The sequence below is a fragment of the Candoia aspera genome, chromosome 6 (genome assembly GCF_035149785.1).
Source record: "Candoia aspera isolate rCanAsp1 chromosome 6, rCanAsp1.hap2, whole genome shotgun sequence".
NCBI classification, from domain to species: domain Eukaryota; kingdom Metazoa; phylum Chordata; class Lepidosauria; order Squamata; family Boidae; genus Candoia; species Candoia aspera.
In genome coordinates this window covers 12,577,178-12,591,338 of record NC_086158.1, presented here as the reverse complement: position 1 = coordinate 12,591,338, position 14,161 = coordinate 12,577,178, and the positions used below count along the sequence as shown (strand labels likewise).

General features: G+C 38.1%; 1 protein-coding gene across 2 annotated transcripts in view; it reads left to right on the top strand.

The window, feature by feature from the left end:
• Positions 1 to 13,796, top strand: part of NAALADL2 (N-acetylated alpha-linked acidic dipeptidase like 2) — a 443,576-nt gene extending 429,780 nt beyond the window's left edge. For both annotated transcript variants that reach the window (XM_063306434.1, XM_063306433.1), the window contains exon 13: positions 12,310 to 13,796. In XM_063306434.1, coding sequence (XP_063162504.1) covers positions 12,310 to 12,508 — 199 coding nt within the window. In that variant the 3' untranslated portion in view covers positions 12,509 to 13,796. The remainder of the gene's footprint in view (positions 1 to 12,309) is intronic.
• Positions 13,797 to 14,161: the final 365 nt, after the last annotated feature.

The window sequence follows — 14,161 nt, the reverse complement described above, 5'->3', positions numbered from 1 at the left end:
CTGGCTATCAGACCTGGCCCTTTCCAATGTCTTCTAGACTAAAAGAGATCAGTGTTCCTTAACTAACAGCTCTTCAGGGCTTGGCTGGAACTTCAAGAAGTACCTGGCTCATCACTCTCAGAGATTCCTCTCATGGCTTGACTCCCATCTGCTTTGATCCTGATCTTTGAATGAGAACCTAGAGGATCCATAACACCAAGTGGGGAATCAATTGGTATAATTAATAATGAAATAAACTAATTATGTAAAATAAAACTGATTCTTTTCCATTTTCCTTTGTAAATGTTTCCATTGTAAAGAAGCAACACTAGAGAAAACCATGAAAAGACAGGAGTAGTTTAATTTTGTTTCACATGTCATTTCATGATAGCTGTCTGGTCCACAAATAAGGAGGCTGTTTTTTTCATAAACATAATATTTTTCACAAAGAATTGCAAATCTTCATTACAGTTTTCATCTCCATGCTCTTGGCATCTGCTTCAGGTATAAAATTTGAGTCATTGTAACAAAATTACCGTCAGTTTTTTTCTTCCTAAAATTTATTAAGCGAGGGTATGATTCAGCATGATTAGGAATAATGAGGAAAGAGCAAAACCACAGCAGACATTTGTAAGAGCATTATCAGATTAGTCATTATTACTTAGGGACCTTGCACTGAATTTATTTCTGCCAACAGTGATGAATATTAAAATAGAAAATCAAACCAACTTTAAGCACATCCTAATGTTGGCATTTACATGGAGCTTTTGTTGACATGTTGTCAACAAAATTCAGATTCATAACTGCTGCAAAATGAAGCTTGAAGGCTATGTCTGTTTCTGGGGTTTTGTCTCATGAAATATAAATTAATAATTATTAATATGTATGAGGAAATATAAATGGGGATGAGACAATGAACTAATTCCTATTTGAACAGAACTAAAATTTTGCATAGCATCTTTCTGGAAGTTATACATTTATTTCTATATTGAAAATATTTCTTGACCATCCTTCTTCCAAAATATCCTAGGGCAATATATAGGAGTTTGACTATAGCTATTATTACAAACATACAAACACAATATAATAAAACAAGCATATAATCACAATAATATGCAATCATCTCCAACCAATCACTGTTGATGTCTCTTTGTCCATCACTTCTAGATACAATATACTCCCGGTAGACAAGCTGAATTATTAAAATGAGAAACTCTTGAAGCCTAAAAACAAAACAAATTTCATCTAAAGTTAATAGCTAATTGGAAAGTTTTAACCTGGCACAAAAGGATTTTGGTGGCAAAGGAAAAGGCAGAAACTGGTAGGCTGGTCCACATAGGAACCAGCCAGTGAATGGAGGACAAGAAGCAGGAGAACAACCAGTCAGGTCTTGTGGTGCCCATAGTCTGGACTGAGCACCAATTTTGCCCACTGCCAATTCCTTACAATCTGGACTGAAATTTCTGAAGTTAGTTTAAGAACCAGCTGGAAGCAATGCAGAATTGCCTTTCATGTTGATAGGTAAAGGTAAAGGTTTCCCTTGACGTAAAGTCCAGTCGAGTCCGACTCTAGGGGGCGGTGCTCATCTCCGTTTCTAAGCCTTGGAGCCGGCGTTGTCCATAGGACACTTCCGGGTCATGTGGCCAGCATGACTCACGGAACGCCGTTACCTTCCCGCCGAAGCGGTACCAATTAATCTACTCACATTGGCATGTTTTCGAACTGCTTGGTGTGCAGGAGCTGGGATTAACAACGGGAGCTCACCCCGCCGCGCGGTTTCGAACCGCCGACCTTCCGATCGACAGCTCAGCGGTTTAACCCGCAGCGCCACCGCGTCCCTATTCATGTTGATAAATATGGGAAAATATAGCAACCAAAACCATCCTTCCTCCCCCTTTCTCCACTTCTGAAGACATTACCATCACCTTATTTTTGAAGTTCAGATGTGAAGGTAATTGCTTATCCAACCAGAAATGATATAAGCATATGATTTTAGCAGGTTTGGGGAAACTCACAATTTTGCATTATTTTATAATAATTCTGAGAGGAAGCTCCTGACTCTAGTTGCCCAAGAAGGATTGAATATGCCTTATAAGGATGAAGTACAGACTGTCCTTTGGTGTTTAGGAAGAAGACATAGGGAAGAAAGAAATGGGATAAAGAAGTTCTGAAAGAGGGTTTAACAAGGGGTAATCCACTGCAGCTATTTCTTAGTCCTGTGCAGTGCTTTGGATTTGATTCCAAAAAGTATTTTGGGGTATGTGAGATCAAGAACATAGTATCTGTCCACAGGACTTTAAAGCAGCCTTTTCCTGAGATCCCATGGCCTATACACACTTCAAAACACCTTTCTGAAATTGAATCTAAAGCTCCACAGTATTACTATTTACAGTAGTCATTAGATTATTAAATATATTCCTTGTATCACTTCCCATAAAAAGGCATCATGGAGTTTTTTATAGTCAAATTATAAAATGCAATAATAAACTTTAATTAATAAAATAAAACATTCATTAAAAGGGGGAGAATGGAAAACAATAGCAAAACAGAAACCATTCATTCAATATACATGTAGGAAAGATCTTGGTAAAGTAATGAGTCTTCACCAGGTGCCTAAATATCAGCCCCATTCAGGTGGATCTCCAGGAAGACTAGAACTACTTTATTATGATAAGCTATAATAACAGAATTTTGCAAGTCTGGTGATGCTGTACCTCCCCCATACTTTTTATACTCCACTGCAGTGTTTCTCAACCTTGGCAACTTTAAGAATGCTGGCTGGAAATTCTGGGTGTTGAAGTCCAGACATCTTAAAGTTGCTAAGGTTGAGAAACACTGCTCCAGTGAATCAGGGAGGTGTTTCCCCATGATGCTTCCAAATATTATCTCTTTCTCAGGGCTTAAAAAATGTTTCAGCCCCCGTTGCCTAGGTAATGGTTCTTGTGTATTTCTGTCAAGGTCATCTTCCTTACTCTCTATAACAAAGGACCGAATAGGAAACTTGTGAATTTTAGGGAGAAGGAAAGCATTCCAGAGTTCAGATGCCAACACAGAGAAGGTCCTCCATGAGTAACTGCATGATAACAGGACTGACCTTCTCTGATGAATTTATCAATCAACTCGGTCTGTACTAGCAGGCACAGTCCCAAATTGTTAAGAAGCTTTGTGTAAAATAACATGGTGTTGAACTTGGCTTGGATGCTAATGGGCCACCATTGCAATTGCTGTATGTTCATCCTCTTCAGTTTTCACTTATTTGCACAACTTGTTTTGAGATTTTAGCAGACACTTACAACATACTTTCAAGTATGTATTCAAAGTCATAAGGCAAACAGCAGCAACTTTTCCTGTGTTAGGTTGTTGAGGGTTATAGGTCAGCAACTGCTGAAATGTGACATGTTTTCCCTGCTGCTATAAGGGCTAGAATTAAAAAAAAAAGCTGAGAAACTCAAGGAAATGGGATTCTGTGCCTCATGGTACATTGGTTTTTGCAATGTTCCTGTGGAATTATGACATGAAGTAAAAGAAAGAGGAGTGAAGCCAGTGTCATTCTGTCGTAAATCCATTCTATTTAATTTCCTAATCAGTCTTCATTCTAAAGAACAAAAACACAAAATGTGCAATTTTCTGTAACATGCACATTGTTATGTCATTAACAATTTATATTAAATAATGCATTCTTTTTGCAATCTTGCCCACAATATGCCATGTTGTACACAATTGTTCAGCCAAGAACAGCATTGCAAATGAGACAAGTCCACCATCTGAAAAATCACTATATTCCAATCCACAGATTAATCTGAACATGTGTATTAAAATGTATATTAAACTGTATGTTTTACTTCAAACTATGGAAGATTCCAGATTCTTCCCATCCTTAGCCATGAATGTGGCAAAGAAGAAATGCATCAGTTGATATACTGTACGCCTTGTTTTGTTCCTGACCCAGATATTTTCTTTCTTTCTTTCTTTCTTTCTTTCTTTCTTTCTTTCTTTCTTTCTTTCTTTCTTTCTTTCTTTCTTTCTTTTCATCCCACCTTTATTATTTTTATAAATAACTCAAGACAGCGAACATAGCTAATACTCCTTCCTCCTCCTATTTTCCCCACAACAGCAACCCTGTGAGGTGGGTTGGGCTGAGAGAGAGTGACTGGCCCAAGGTCACCCAGCCAGCTTTCGTGCCTAAGGCAGGACTAGAACTCTCATAACACGCCTGACTGGCTCTTGGGCTGAGAGAGAGCGACTGGTCCAAGGTCACCCAGCCGGCTTTCATGCCTAAGGAGGGACTAGAACTCTCATAACATGCCTGATTGGCTCTTGGGCTGAGAAAGAGCGACTGGCCCAAGGTCACCCAGCCGGCTTTCATGCCTAAGGCGGGACTAGAACTCACAGTCTCCTGCTTTCTAGCTTGTTGCCTTAACCACTAGACCAAACTGGCTGTAGAAATGGTTTTTTTTATGTTACATTATATGCTACCTGAGATCCAGACTATTTCAGGGATAAGCGCCTATCATACACTATTTTGCAGGCCATCATTTAAAAAAAAAAAAGAGAAATCCATTTTTTCTCATCTGTGTTTTTGACATACATGCTTGAGATTCAGTTGTGAAGATATTCTCCATTAAAGAAACTTTATCATTGCCCCAACTATCTGTCGATAATATAGGAAGCACTGATTGTGTAACATTTTTAATGACACTCAAATAGCTTGTTGAATGCTAATAGGAAATTCAAACAGCCAAGTAATCTGGAGGAAAACCTGAAGTTCCATGCCCTGTTCTCGGAGCAACTGAAATAGTTCATGCAGATAAGGATAGGGGTTTTCAGCCCTTCCTGCTCTTTCTGTTTAATAGCTTAATAACCTTTCCTTTTCCCCCAGTGACATAAAATGCAAAGGATATGCTAAGAGCTATTAGCCTAGCAAACAACCACCCAATTTATGCCTTGTGTTAGTATTCAAATATATATTTAGCAAAAAGCTGATTATACAATCTTAATAACCTTGCATTTTGGCACTTGATTTGTTTTATTAAGTGGGGTAAGTAAAGATGCAGGGAGAGGGAGAACGATTTTTTTTTAAAAAAGAACATACTTGAATGTGGACAAATATAGTTTCTGTCAATGCTGCTTGCCTTCTAATTAGCAAGCCTGCATGTCAGTGTCAAATCATTGTCTATCAAATCCTCCAGTAATTTGCAATTTATTGATTTTGTTTAGCATTGATATACAAATGTCTCTGAATGGAGTGGAAAAAAAACATTTCAGCAAGTAGCTTTTAAATTGGAATCTAAAACCCTAACCTTTCAATTCCTTTTAAATAATCCTCGTGAATTCTCATATCCAATTAAATATGCTGAATTATTTAGGTACCCTAACTAGTTTAGATTTCGTTATTTAGGTTTATTGAATTCTGCCTACAGCCTGATTTAAACATCAGCTGTGAACTATGGTAGCTGATGGAACATGATCCAATCCCGTGCTACTTGAGGGACAGAACAAGCGATATGTTTTTAGCAGACTTCATCCATGAAATCACTTAATGGGGAGGCAGGATTAAAAGTTTGACTAGAGACATTCCGTACCAAAATTCTGGATTTGGGCAGTATTTATCCCTTAATCAAATCAAAATATTTATTTATTTCTGGTGTCAGGCCAACGAACACAAACATAAGTTTAAAATACAGAGAAATTGCTAAAAACTTGTAGCTAAAATTTTACAGTGGTTGTCTTGATTTGAATTTGATTTTATATCAGGCAGGGAAAAGAACACGCCATGACTGATGTTTTAGCCTCACCTAGGGGTCATGTGACTCTTCTGGTCTTTCATATGTAAAGGGACATTATTATTGTTATTTTGCAGAGCCAGAAGATTTTGCATTGCAGAGATTAACTCTTGCACATGAGCTGTGATACTAAATGTGTCGCTATGTAGCCCTTTAGTATCCATGTTGTGGCTTTGGTAACACAACGAAAACATCATCTGGTGCTACCTTCACTGAGTTTCTGGTTGGTCACTAGTGCTATTAATACTGATCTCTAAGGGAAGACAGTAACTGTTGTGTTCAACCGTTGTCCACCATTATCTTCATGGCAATCAGTACTGTTCATCTGGCTGACTTCTGTGCTGTATTCATAATGTCTGTTGTTTGCCTGACCCATCAGTTGCTGAACTTCCTTAGGACAAAGCAGAATAGTAATTATTTATAATGGGTCCTCCTGAAGTAAATTAGTTTGTTGGGTCAAGACATGAATCTAAATCTGTTGGTCTGGTCCAGATATTTAGGAGCAGAAGGTTCTGGGATCTTGAAGAAGGGTTTTTGTTTTGTTTTGTTGCAGAAACTCAGTGTGTTTTCAGTACAATATCCACTTACCTGAAGGTCAGCCTCAGATTTGCTCTCCTCTGAAAAACTGCTATATTTGACAGCATATACTGTATATATATTGTGCTTCAGCTCAATCTCCAAAATAGCTCAGTATAATTATAAAAAATAAAATTATTTCTTATATTATAGAATATTGTAGTTAGAACATTTTGAAAAGTATGGCATTACCTTTTCTGATTTATTGAAGATGGGATGCAATACAGATTAGCTCACGAGTCATACCCCATCCCCATTTAAGCTAATGAAGGACAATATTTTGAGAAGAGAACTATTATTTTGATCATCAACAATAATACTTTTCAGTCACATAAATGGCTTATAATTATTTTTCTTCTTTTAATAAAATTCCCTTTGTATGTTGCTTTCCTTTCATTTTTTTAAGCCTGATTTGTCAGTCCTGCAAAAAAAAATTATCTTCTTCAGAATTACTCTCTGGAGATATTAATTATTTTCCCAGTTTGATGCTGTACTTTTCAAGTTGTTATGATGTGTCGCTAAAATGGACCCATTAAGGATGAGTGATAGGTATAGTAATTTCATTAGTGCCATCAATAATGCATTGCACTTACCTTTTAAGAATCTTTCTGAATGGATTACAGTGACTGTGTATTATATTTGCGTGATCAAAATAGTTAAGGTTGGAGAGAAATATTATGAAGTGATTAGTCAACTGAAACTGGATTGATGTCATTTTAATAACATAATGAAAAAATTATGGTCTTTGCAATAGCCCAAGCATCATTTGGAAAGCCTAATATAAACTTGCAACATAGCCTTTTCTACACAATCCCTTCCCATAAATACAATATCATTATTGCATATGAAGCTAGACTATGTATGTATATATGTATGTATGTTTGTATGGAGGAGACATTTACACCCTTATTTTGAAGACATAAATCCTACCAGGACTGGCTTCCACTCACTGAGATCAATGTCTCTGGTTATATGGTGCTGTCTTCCCTACTGGCTATTTTTGTCATGAGTAAGGATGGCGAGCAGCATTTCTTGGTTTTCTGAAGACATTTCTAAACGTATCTCCTTAATTGCTTGTTCCTTCCTCTTTCGATGGGAGTAGGAGTTTGTTAGGATTGATGTCCTAACAGCCAGGAACCACACTGAGACAAGGAACTGGTCTCTAATATTTATTGCTAGTACTTAACAGGAATCCTAACAAACTGAAGAAGCGTGGGAAAACCCAGACATATAACCCCCAAGGGTTAAGGCGGTCCCGATCTGTGTCTCTTTGAATGGCTGAACAATTCATCAGTGCTACGCATGCGCTTGATAGTCTGGATGGGAGCCCCCTGCTCGCCATCCTTACTCATGACAATTTTTTTCATCTTTACTATAACAACATTCTGCATCTGATAGTTCTTGAAGGTAGAAATGTAAACCTATCTGAGGACTTCTGGGGGAGCTATGGCAAACTGAAGATGGCATTGCGTAAGTGGAGCCAACAACTGTGGCAAAGTCAAGGAACCAGTGAGTAGACCAGTTCCTTGAAACCTCCCCAGCTAAGGAGAGGATGGGAGATTGCCCACATATGCTCTGGGTGGTTCTCCTCACAAGGAGACCACAGGACAGGGGGTTTCTGAAGGTTTGAGCACTGGGAGACAACAGGATTAGTCATCTTGCTCACAACAATGGTGGAGACTTTTAAGGGGCACTAAATTTGCAAACCTCACTTTCTGATCACTTTCAGAGGTCCTCATAGGTCTTAAGTAACATCATTTTGTACCTATGTTTCACTAACATCTAACATTAAAAAAGAAAAATGGCTACTTTCTGGCAGCCTGATTTATTTTTTAAACTAAATCTAAAGGTTAAACCATCCTGAAAATAAAAGCTTGCTGTACTTTGTAGGGCTGTGCAATATTTTCTAAGGCTTCACTTTTTCAATGGCTCTAGCAAAGCACCCTTTTGAAGCAAAACCAAGTGCCATGCTTACTGTATACACCAAAGCCAAGCAGGAGTTTCACAACAAAATTAAATGCCTCATTGCCCTGTCCTGATCACACAACAGATGGGTCATTATGCCTCCATGAAACTATTTACCACATCAAAGCAGTTCACCACACCCAAGATAAGGCAAAGACCTCATCAAGGTGGAACAGGCTGATCCATGCAAGCGTAATGCTTTAGGGTGTTTCAGAGTAACTTCTTGACCTCATTGACCTGTGTACTGTTCTAGTAGACAACAATTATAGAAAGTTTAGAGGTACAGTGATCTAACCACTCCAGGTATCCATACTGAAGTGCCTGTAGCTCATTTATCATGTGATGCAGAAAACCTAATGTTCACTTTCTGCATCTCCAGTTAAAATAACCCTGAAGAGAAATTCTAAAAGTGACCACTTTGCAAGACCTTGAGGAGTCACTGGTACTTAAAGAAGGCTAGGTGGCCATTATTTTATTTTAGTTTTTTTTAAAAAAAAATATCCCACCTTTATTATTTTTATAAATAACTCAAGGCGGAGAACATAACTAATACTCCTTCCTCCTCCTATTTTCCCCACAACAAAACCCTGTGAGGGGAGTTGGGCTGAGAGAGAGGGACTGGCCCAAGCTCACCCAGCCAGCTTTCATGGCTAAGGCAGGACTAGAACTCTCATAACACGCCTGATTGGCTCTTGGGCTGAGAGAGAGGGACTGGCCCAAGCTCACCCAGCCAGCTTTCATGGCTAAGGCAGGACTAGAACTCAGTCTCCTGGTTTCTAGCCTGAAGCCTTAACCACTAGACCAGACTGGCTCTCCAGTTTATCTTATGTGTATGCTTATCTTTCATGCAAAAGTTCATCAGCTCTGCCACTAGAAAGTGTACCCGATTTGTATATCATTTTAGTAAATTTTGCCTTTGCCCTTGCAGAATTTTTCTTTGCGGTATAACTTGATTCCTGAATATTTCTTAAAAATGTCCCATAACTAGAAATTAGACCTGAGACAAAATTAGCCAGTTTTCCTATAAACTCCAACTCTTTTTCAGCACGTTCTCAGCACTGCATGCAAAAAAAAAATGCTTGTTTACAATGACCATTTTCAGAGGTCCTCATATGTCTTAAGTAACATCATTTTGTACCTATGTTTCACTAACATCTAACACTGTGACATTAAAAAAAGAAAAAGAAAAATGGCCACCCCCAGTGCACTAGATAGGGCTGCTTTGAGTAACCAAGAGCAGAATTTGTCCTCCTGTTATAGAAGATGAAGTGGCAAATGAGGAATGGGGAGTAGATCTGAGGTATTGGAAGAGAAAATTCTTGCTACATAGCTACTCCAATGTGTCCTAAACATGGCTGTTTCCCATAGTTGTGGTGGAGGAAACTGTTCTATCAGTATTTTGCCAATCCAGTTGGCTTATTTACAGGAATTTATTTTCCTCAGTCAGTTGGTTTTATGAAATTGCTTTTTCCAGCCTTAAATTTGCACATAAGTATGCAATTTCTGTTTTAAAAGTAAACATGCACATTAAAATATATACATGCTTGTTTATGTGGATTTCTCTTAAGGTATACAATTGCTCTTAAAATATACAATTCTCTTAAGGTTTGCAATTTTGCCTTTCATGTTCTCTGCTATAATATGTTTTGTAAACCATTTTTACTAATACTCACGATTTGGTAGACAGTTTCCCAATGCATACATATATCTTTGGGCAAATGTTCTTAGTTGGAGAATTCAATGTCAGCATTTGGATATTTCCATCAAAGTATTGCTATGTTTCAGTCCCAGCTATGTATCCAAAATTGCAAATGGGAAAAGTCTGCATTGAAAAACACCCAAAACAAATTTCTTCCACTCCATTGGACAATCTATTGGATTGGCCATAGGTCAGAACTTACATTCCCATTCTAGACTTCTTCTCTCATCTTGCTACAGTGGTGTATCAATATACAAGAAGAGTTTTGAAGCAACAGAATATTTAAATGCTACTGTTACGAAAGTCTCAGTGCTTTTAGGGGGTAACCATTTCTGGTTTTGCAGCTCTAAAGGAACCATTTTAAAGTGTACTTCCCAAGTTGCCATTTATCCTGTACTTTTTTTTTGTTTTGTTAGCCAACCCCACTTTTTTCAAATGGTAATTAGATGGCTCTGATAGTAATCTGCAGAAAATACTCCCTGGTAGTCTTCTGGGTGACTATCACTGGCAGTTTTATTACTAATTTGGAGTTGCCACTGGGCTTGTCTTGTAATTAAATTACTAATGGAGTGTCTTGGCTGAGCTGCTTTCTTTTGTTATTTTTTTTCCCCTTTCCATTCACTTTATGAAATCTGTTTTTATATGTTTGAGGATAAAGCACTACCTGTGATCGCTCACCAATCTTTTAGGTATATTTTAATTGTTTTCCAACTTCACACACTTTGGTTCACAACCAAAGATGCCTCTGGGTAGTGATTTATATGATATTTACATACTGCTTTAATTAGAGTAATGATTACACCTGTTTTAAGATACTATTTATTACCTGCTGCCATCCAGAACCACAATGCCTAGTGGAAACCTTCTGCATAGAGGTTGCTTTTAAAAAGATGTTTAATTTTGCAGTACTTAAAATAATGTTGCTCAAAGTGTAATTATGGAAGGGCTTGACTGGGACATTTTATTAACACAAAAAACAACCAGGCAGAATACCATGGAAGAGTTGCTTCATGGAAGTCTTTCTTATGCCCCCAGAAGTTGTCCTAATAGTATAACCAATTGATTAGGGCTGGTCGCATTGATTTTTCCCATGTGATCAACATCACACCATCAAAATTTGATCAGGCAATTTGGGTATCACTGAGAATTCTAGAAGCTGAAGTCTACTTAGCTGAAGCTTGTCCAGGTTGGCTTGATTTTAAGAATGGCTCCCAAATAGTTTGAATTTAAGTACTGATGCACAATAACTAACCAAAACACAATGCTCCATTTGTTGAACAGGAAAAAGGATGAGACACATCAGTTTGACACTGTGTGTCAGCCCTTCCAGGTAAATCAGACAGGAAACATCACCAGATGAGCTAATTCTACTTTATTGAAAGGCTACATTAAAATAATCTTGCAATTCTTTTTGCAAGATTCTTGCAAAACTCCCACCCTCCCTATTTATCACTTGAGTGGTCAGGGTGGGTTTCACGAAAGTTTCTTCTCTTAGACCGTTACCCTGTCATGGACTTCCTTTCATCTGATCATTCCCTAGGCAGCATCTCTTCCCTCTATTCCCCAAGGTTGCCCTCTCATTCCATCACATTGTGTGCAAGCTAGCTATTTGCATGGAACATTCTTTTGAATGTTTGCCTCTTGTCATGTGAAATACCAGATGGGTTACAGACTTAGCCTCTGCATGAATGAGAAAATCTGAAGAGCAAAACCTGTCAGGAACTGCCTCTTCAATTTGAATGGGATATTTATTAAACAAAAATGCAGCTGTAGGTGAAATATTAAAGCTCGTGCAAGAGTTTAGCTGATGACTCCATTATGGAAATTACAGATGTTGCACTATCTCAGGCACGTGTTTCCCCTTTTAAGGAGGGACTATTTCAAAAAAGTCATTGCTAAATCACTCTGAAATGGCAAAGTAAAATTGCACAAAGGGAAGAAAATATCCCAGTGAAGAGTAACATCTGTTGAGGTTGGGATGAGGATGCTCTTCTCAAGGAGAAGATATTCCTAGCTACAAGAGGGATGTCATGAGCTGATGTTGTCATTTATAGTTCATCCTCCTTGATGATGCTTGTAGACATGTTCATGGGACAATGAAGGGGAAAAATTCTGGGAAATCAGACAAAATGAACACATTCAACTTCTGAGCTTGCCAAGGGTTAGTATGAACAGTAGATAATGTTTGCAATTTGTAAAATATGGCTGCCGCCTGAGGGCATCATTGATGATTTCAGGTGGATCTTTATATATCTGTTTTCATCTGCTTGAACCAAGCATTTACTGTTTTCCTTGGTTCTTCTTTAGAAACATCCTTTATCGACTAGATGAAAGCACACACCAATTTTCAGTACTCCTGGAGGCAGCAGAGCACTGGAAGCTACATCAGTCAAATGAGACTCTTCAAGCTGTCTTGTCAAAAGTGTTCAACAGTTTCAATTCAGCTCAGGTTTGTTTCAAGGCAGGACTTGAGGTCTTTGAGGCCACCTCAGTGGGAAGCAAATGAGGAGCTTTTGGCGTCTGCACACACACCACTAAGAGCTTTGTTTACGTTTCCCAGAGGAAGACTTTGGGTTGGACCTGAAATGATATCAGGTTGAAATCTTTCTTTGATTTCTCGACTTTAAAAAAGGAGAATTTTTTAATAGGAAAATCGGAAAATCCTATTTTCAAGGTACAATATTGTATGCCTAGATAATGCTAAAGCAGCCTTTTGCACTGTTGACAATTTATTGTATATTTCTATTTTGGAATGTGTGTGGTGGGATAGGTATATGTGATGATAGACAGACAGATAGAGAATCAAATGAGGAAGATTTTCAATTTGATAATTAGAAAATAATTCCACACAAGTGACTGGTAGAAGTGATTGAAGAGCTCTATCTTTCCTGTAATAGCCTGCTGCATTTCTAACTGCACACAGAGGAGACATAGAACAGTCCATCCCACTTCCATCATCTTCCTATGTGGAACACCTGAGCTTCCATCTATTCACTTATTTGCAATTATTTGGCACATGAGACTACCAGGTTTTTAAATATAAGGCCAACATGCAGTACATTGATTAGCATTTGCCAAATGTCACCATTCTGCAGCAAAAAACATTTCTGAAACTTTAATTCAAAAATATCTTGCCATGTGGCATTGGGGATTTCTGTTCAACAACAGCAACAATCCCACCCATTTGTGGATTTAAGCCATGAAATCTGATAATGTGTGGTTTTTCATGGATGTTTTCAGATTTCATAGAACACCTGATTTACCAACACCTGATTGTTGACTTGCAAGTGAACTTTGATTGAGCTGGATCTCCTGTAGAAGACTCAAGATAAAGCAGAGTGAAAAATGAAATCTTATGATGTTATCCTACAGGAAACAAAAGCAGTCACAATTTTTTCTTACTGTTTATGCACAGTGTCCATATTACTCATGTGCAGGTCCATAAGAAAATTACAGACCAGCAATTGTGATGCAATCTATCTACAATATAATCCCTAACTACAGCCAGATAGGAACATGCACTGGATACCAAACTGATGAGATATTGTAGACAGCTACAGATGAAACGTATAACTGTTACATGGACCAGGAAATTGAAATTAAATTGTTTCTTGATGGCATCTTGCTGAAGGTCTTCCAGAAAAAGTAAGGGATGGGTAAAAAGAGTCAAAATATTCAAGGACCTACTAAAATGGATGCAGTTGAAAATACAGTAGCCTCGCCATTCTATCCCCAAAACCAGAGAAACACAGACATCAAGGCACGTACTTGCCCAATGAGGTCATAGCCATTACTATGTATATGCTTTACTATGTATATTCTCGCTGGGGAATTCTGGGAGTTGAAGTCCACACATCTGAAAGTTGCCAAGGTTGAGAAACACTCCCCTACACAGACTCCTCACCCGTGGTAAGATATGAAGCTAATGTACAATTTAATACTGTGTGACAGGTAACATTGCATCCCAATGCCTTTATTTATTTACATGTGACTTAAATATTAGGTTCATGCAGCTGTCTGGATTTGCAAGGGGAAGGATGATTTGAAATATGCATGGGTGCTGATATTGCACAGGTTGGCACCTCCTTAAATCAAAAATGACATAGCTACCTTAAGAAGCTGACAACAGGTGGGATGCTCCAAATCCACACTCCCATGT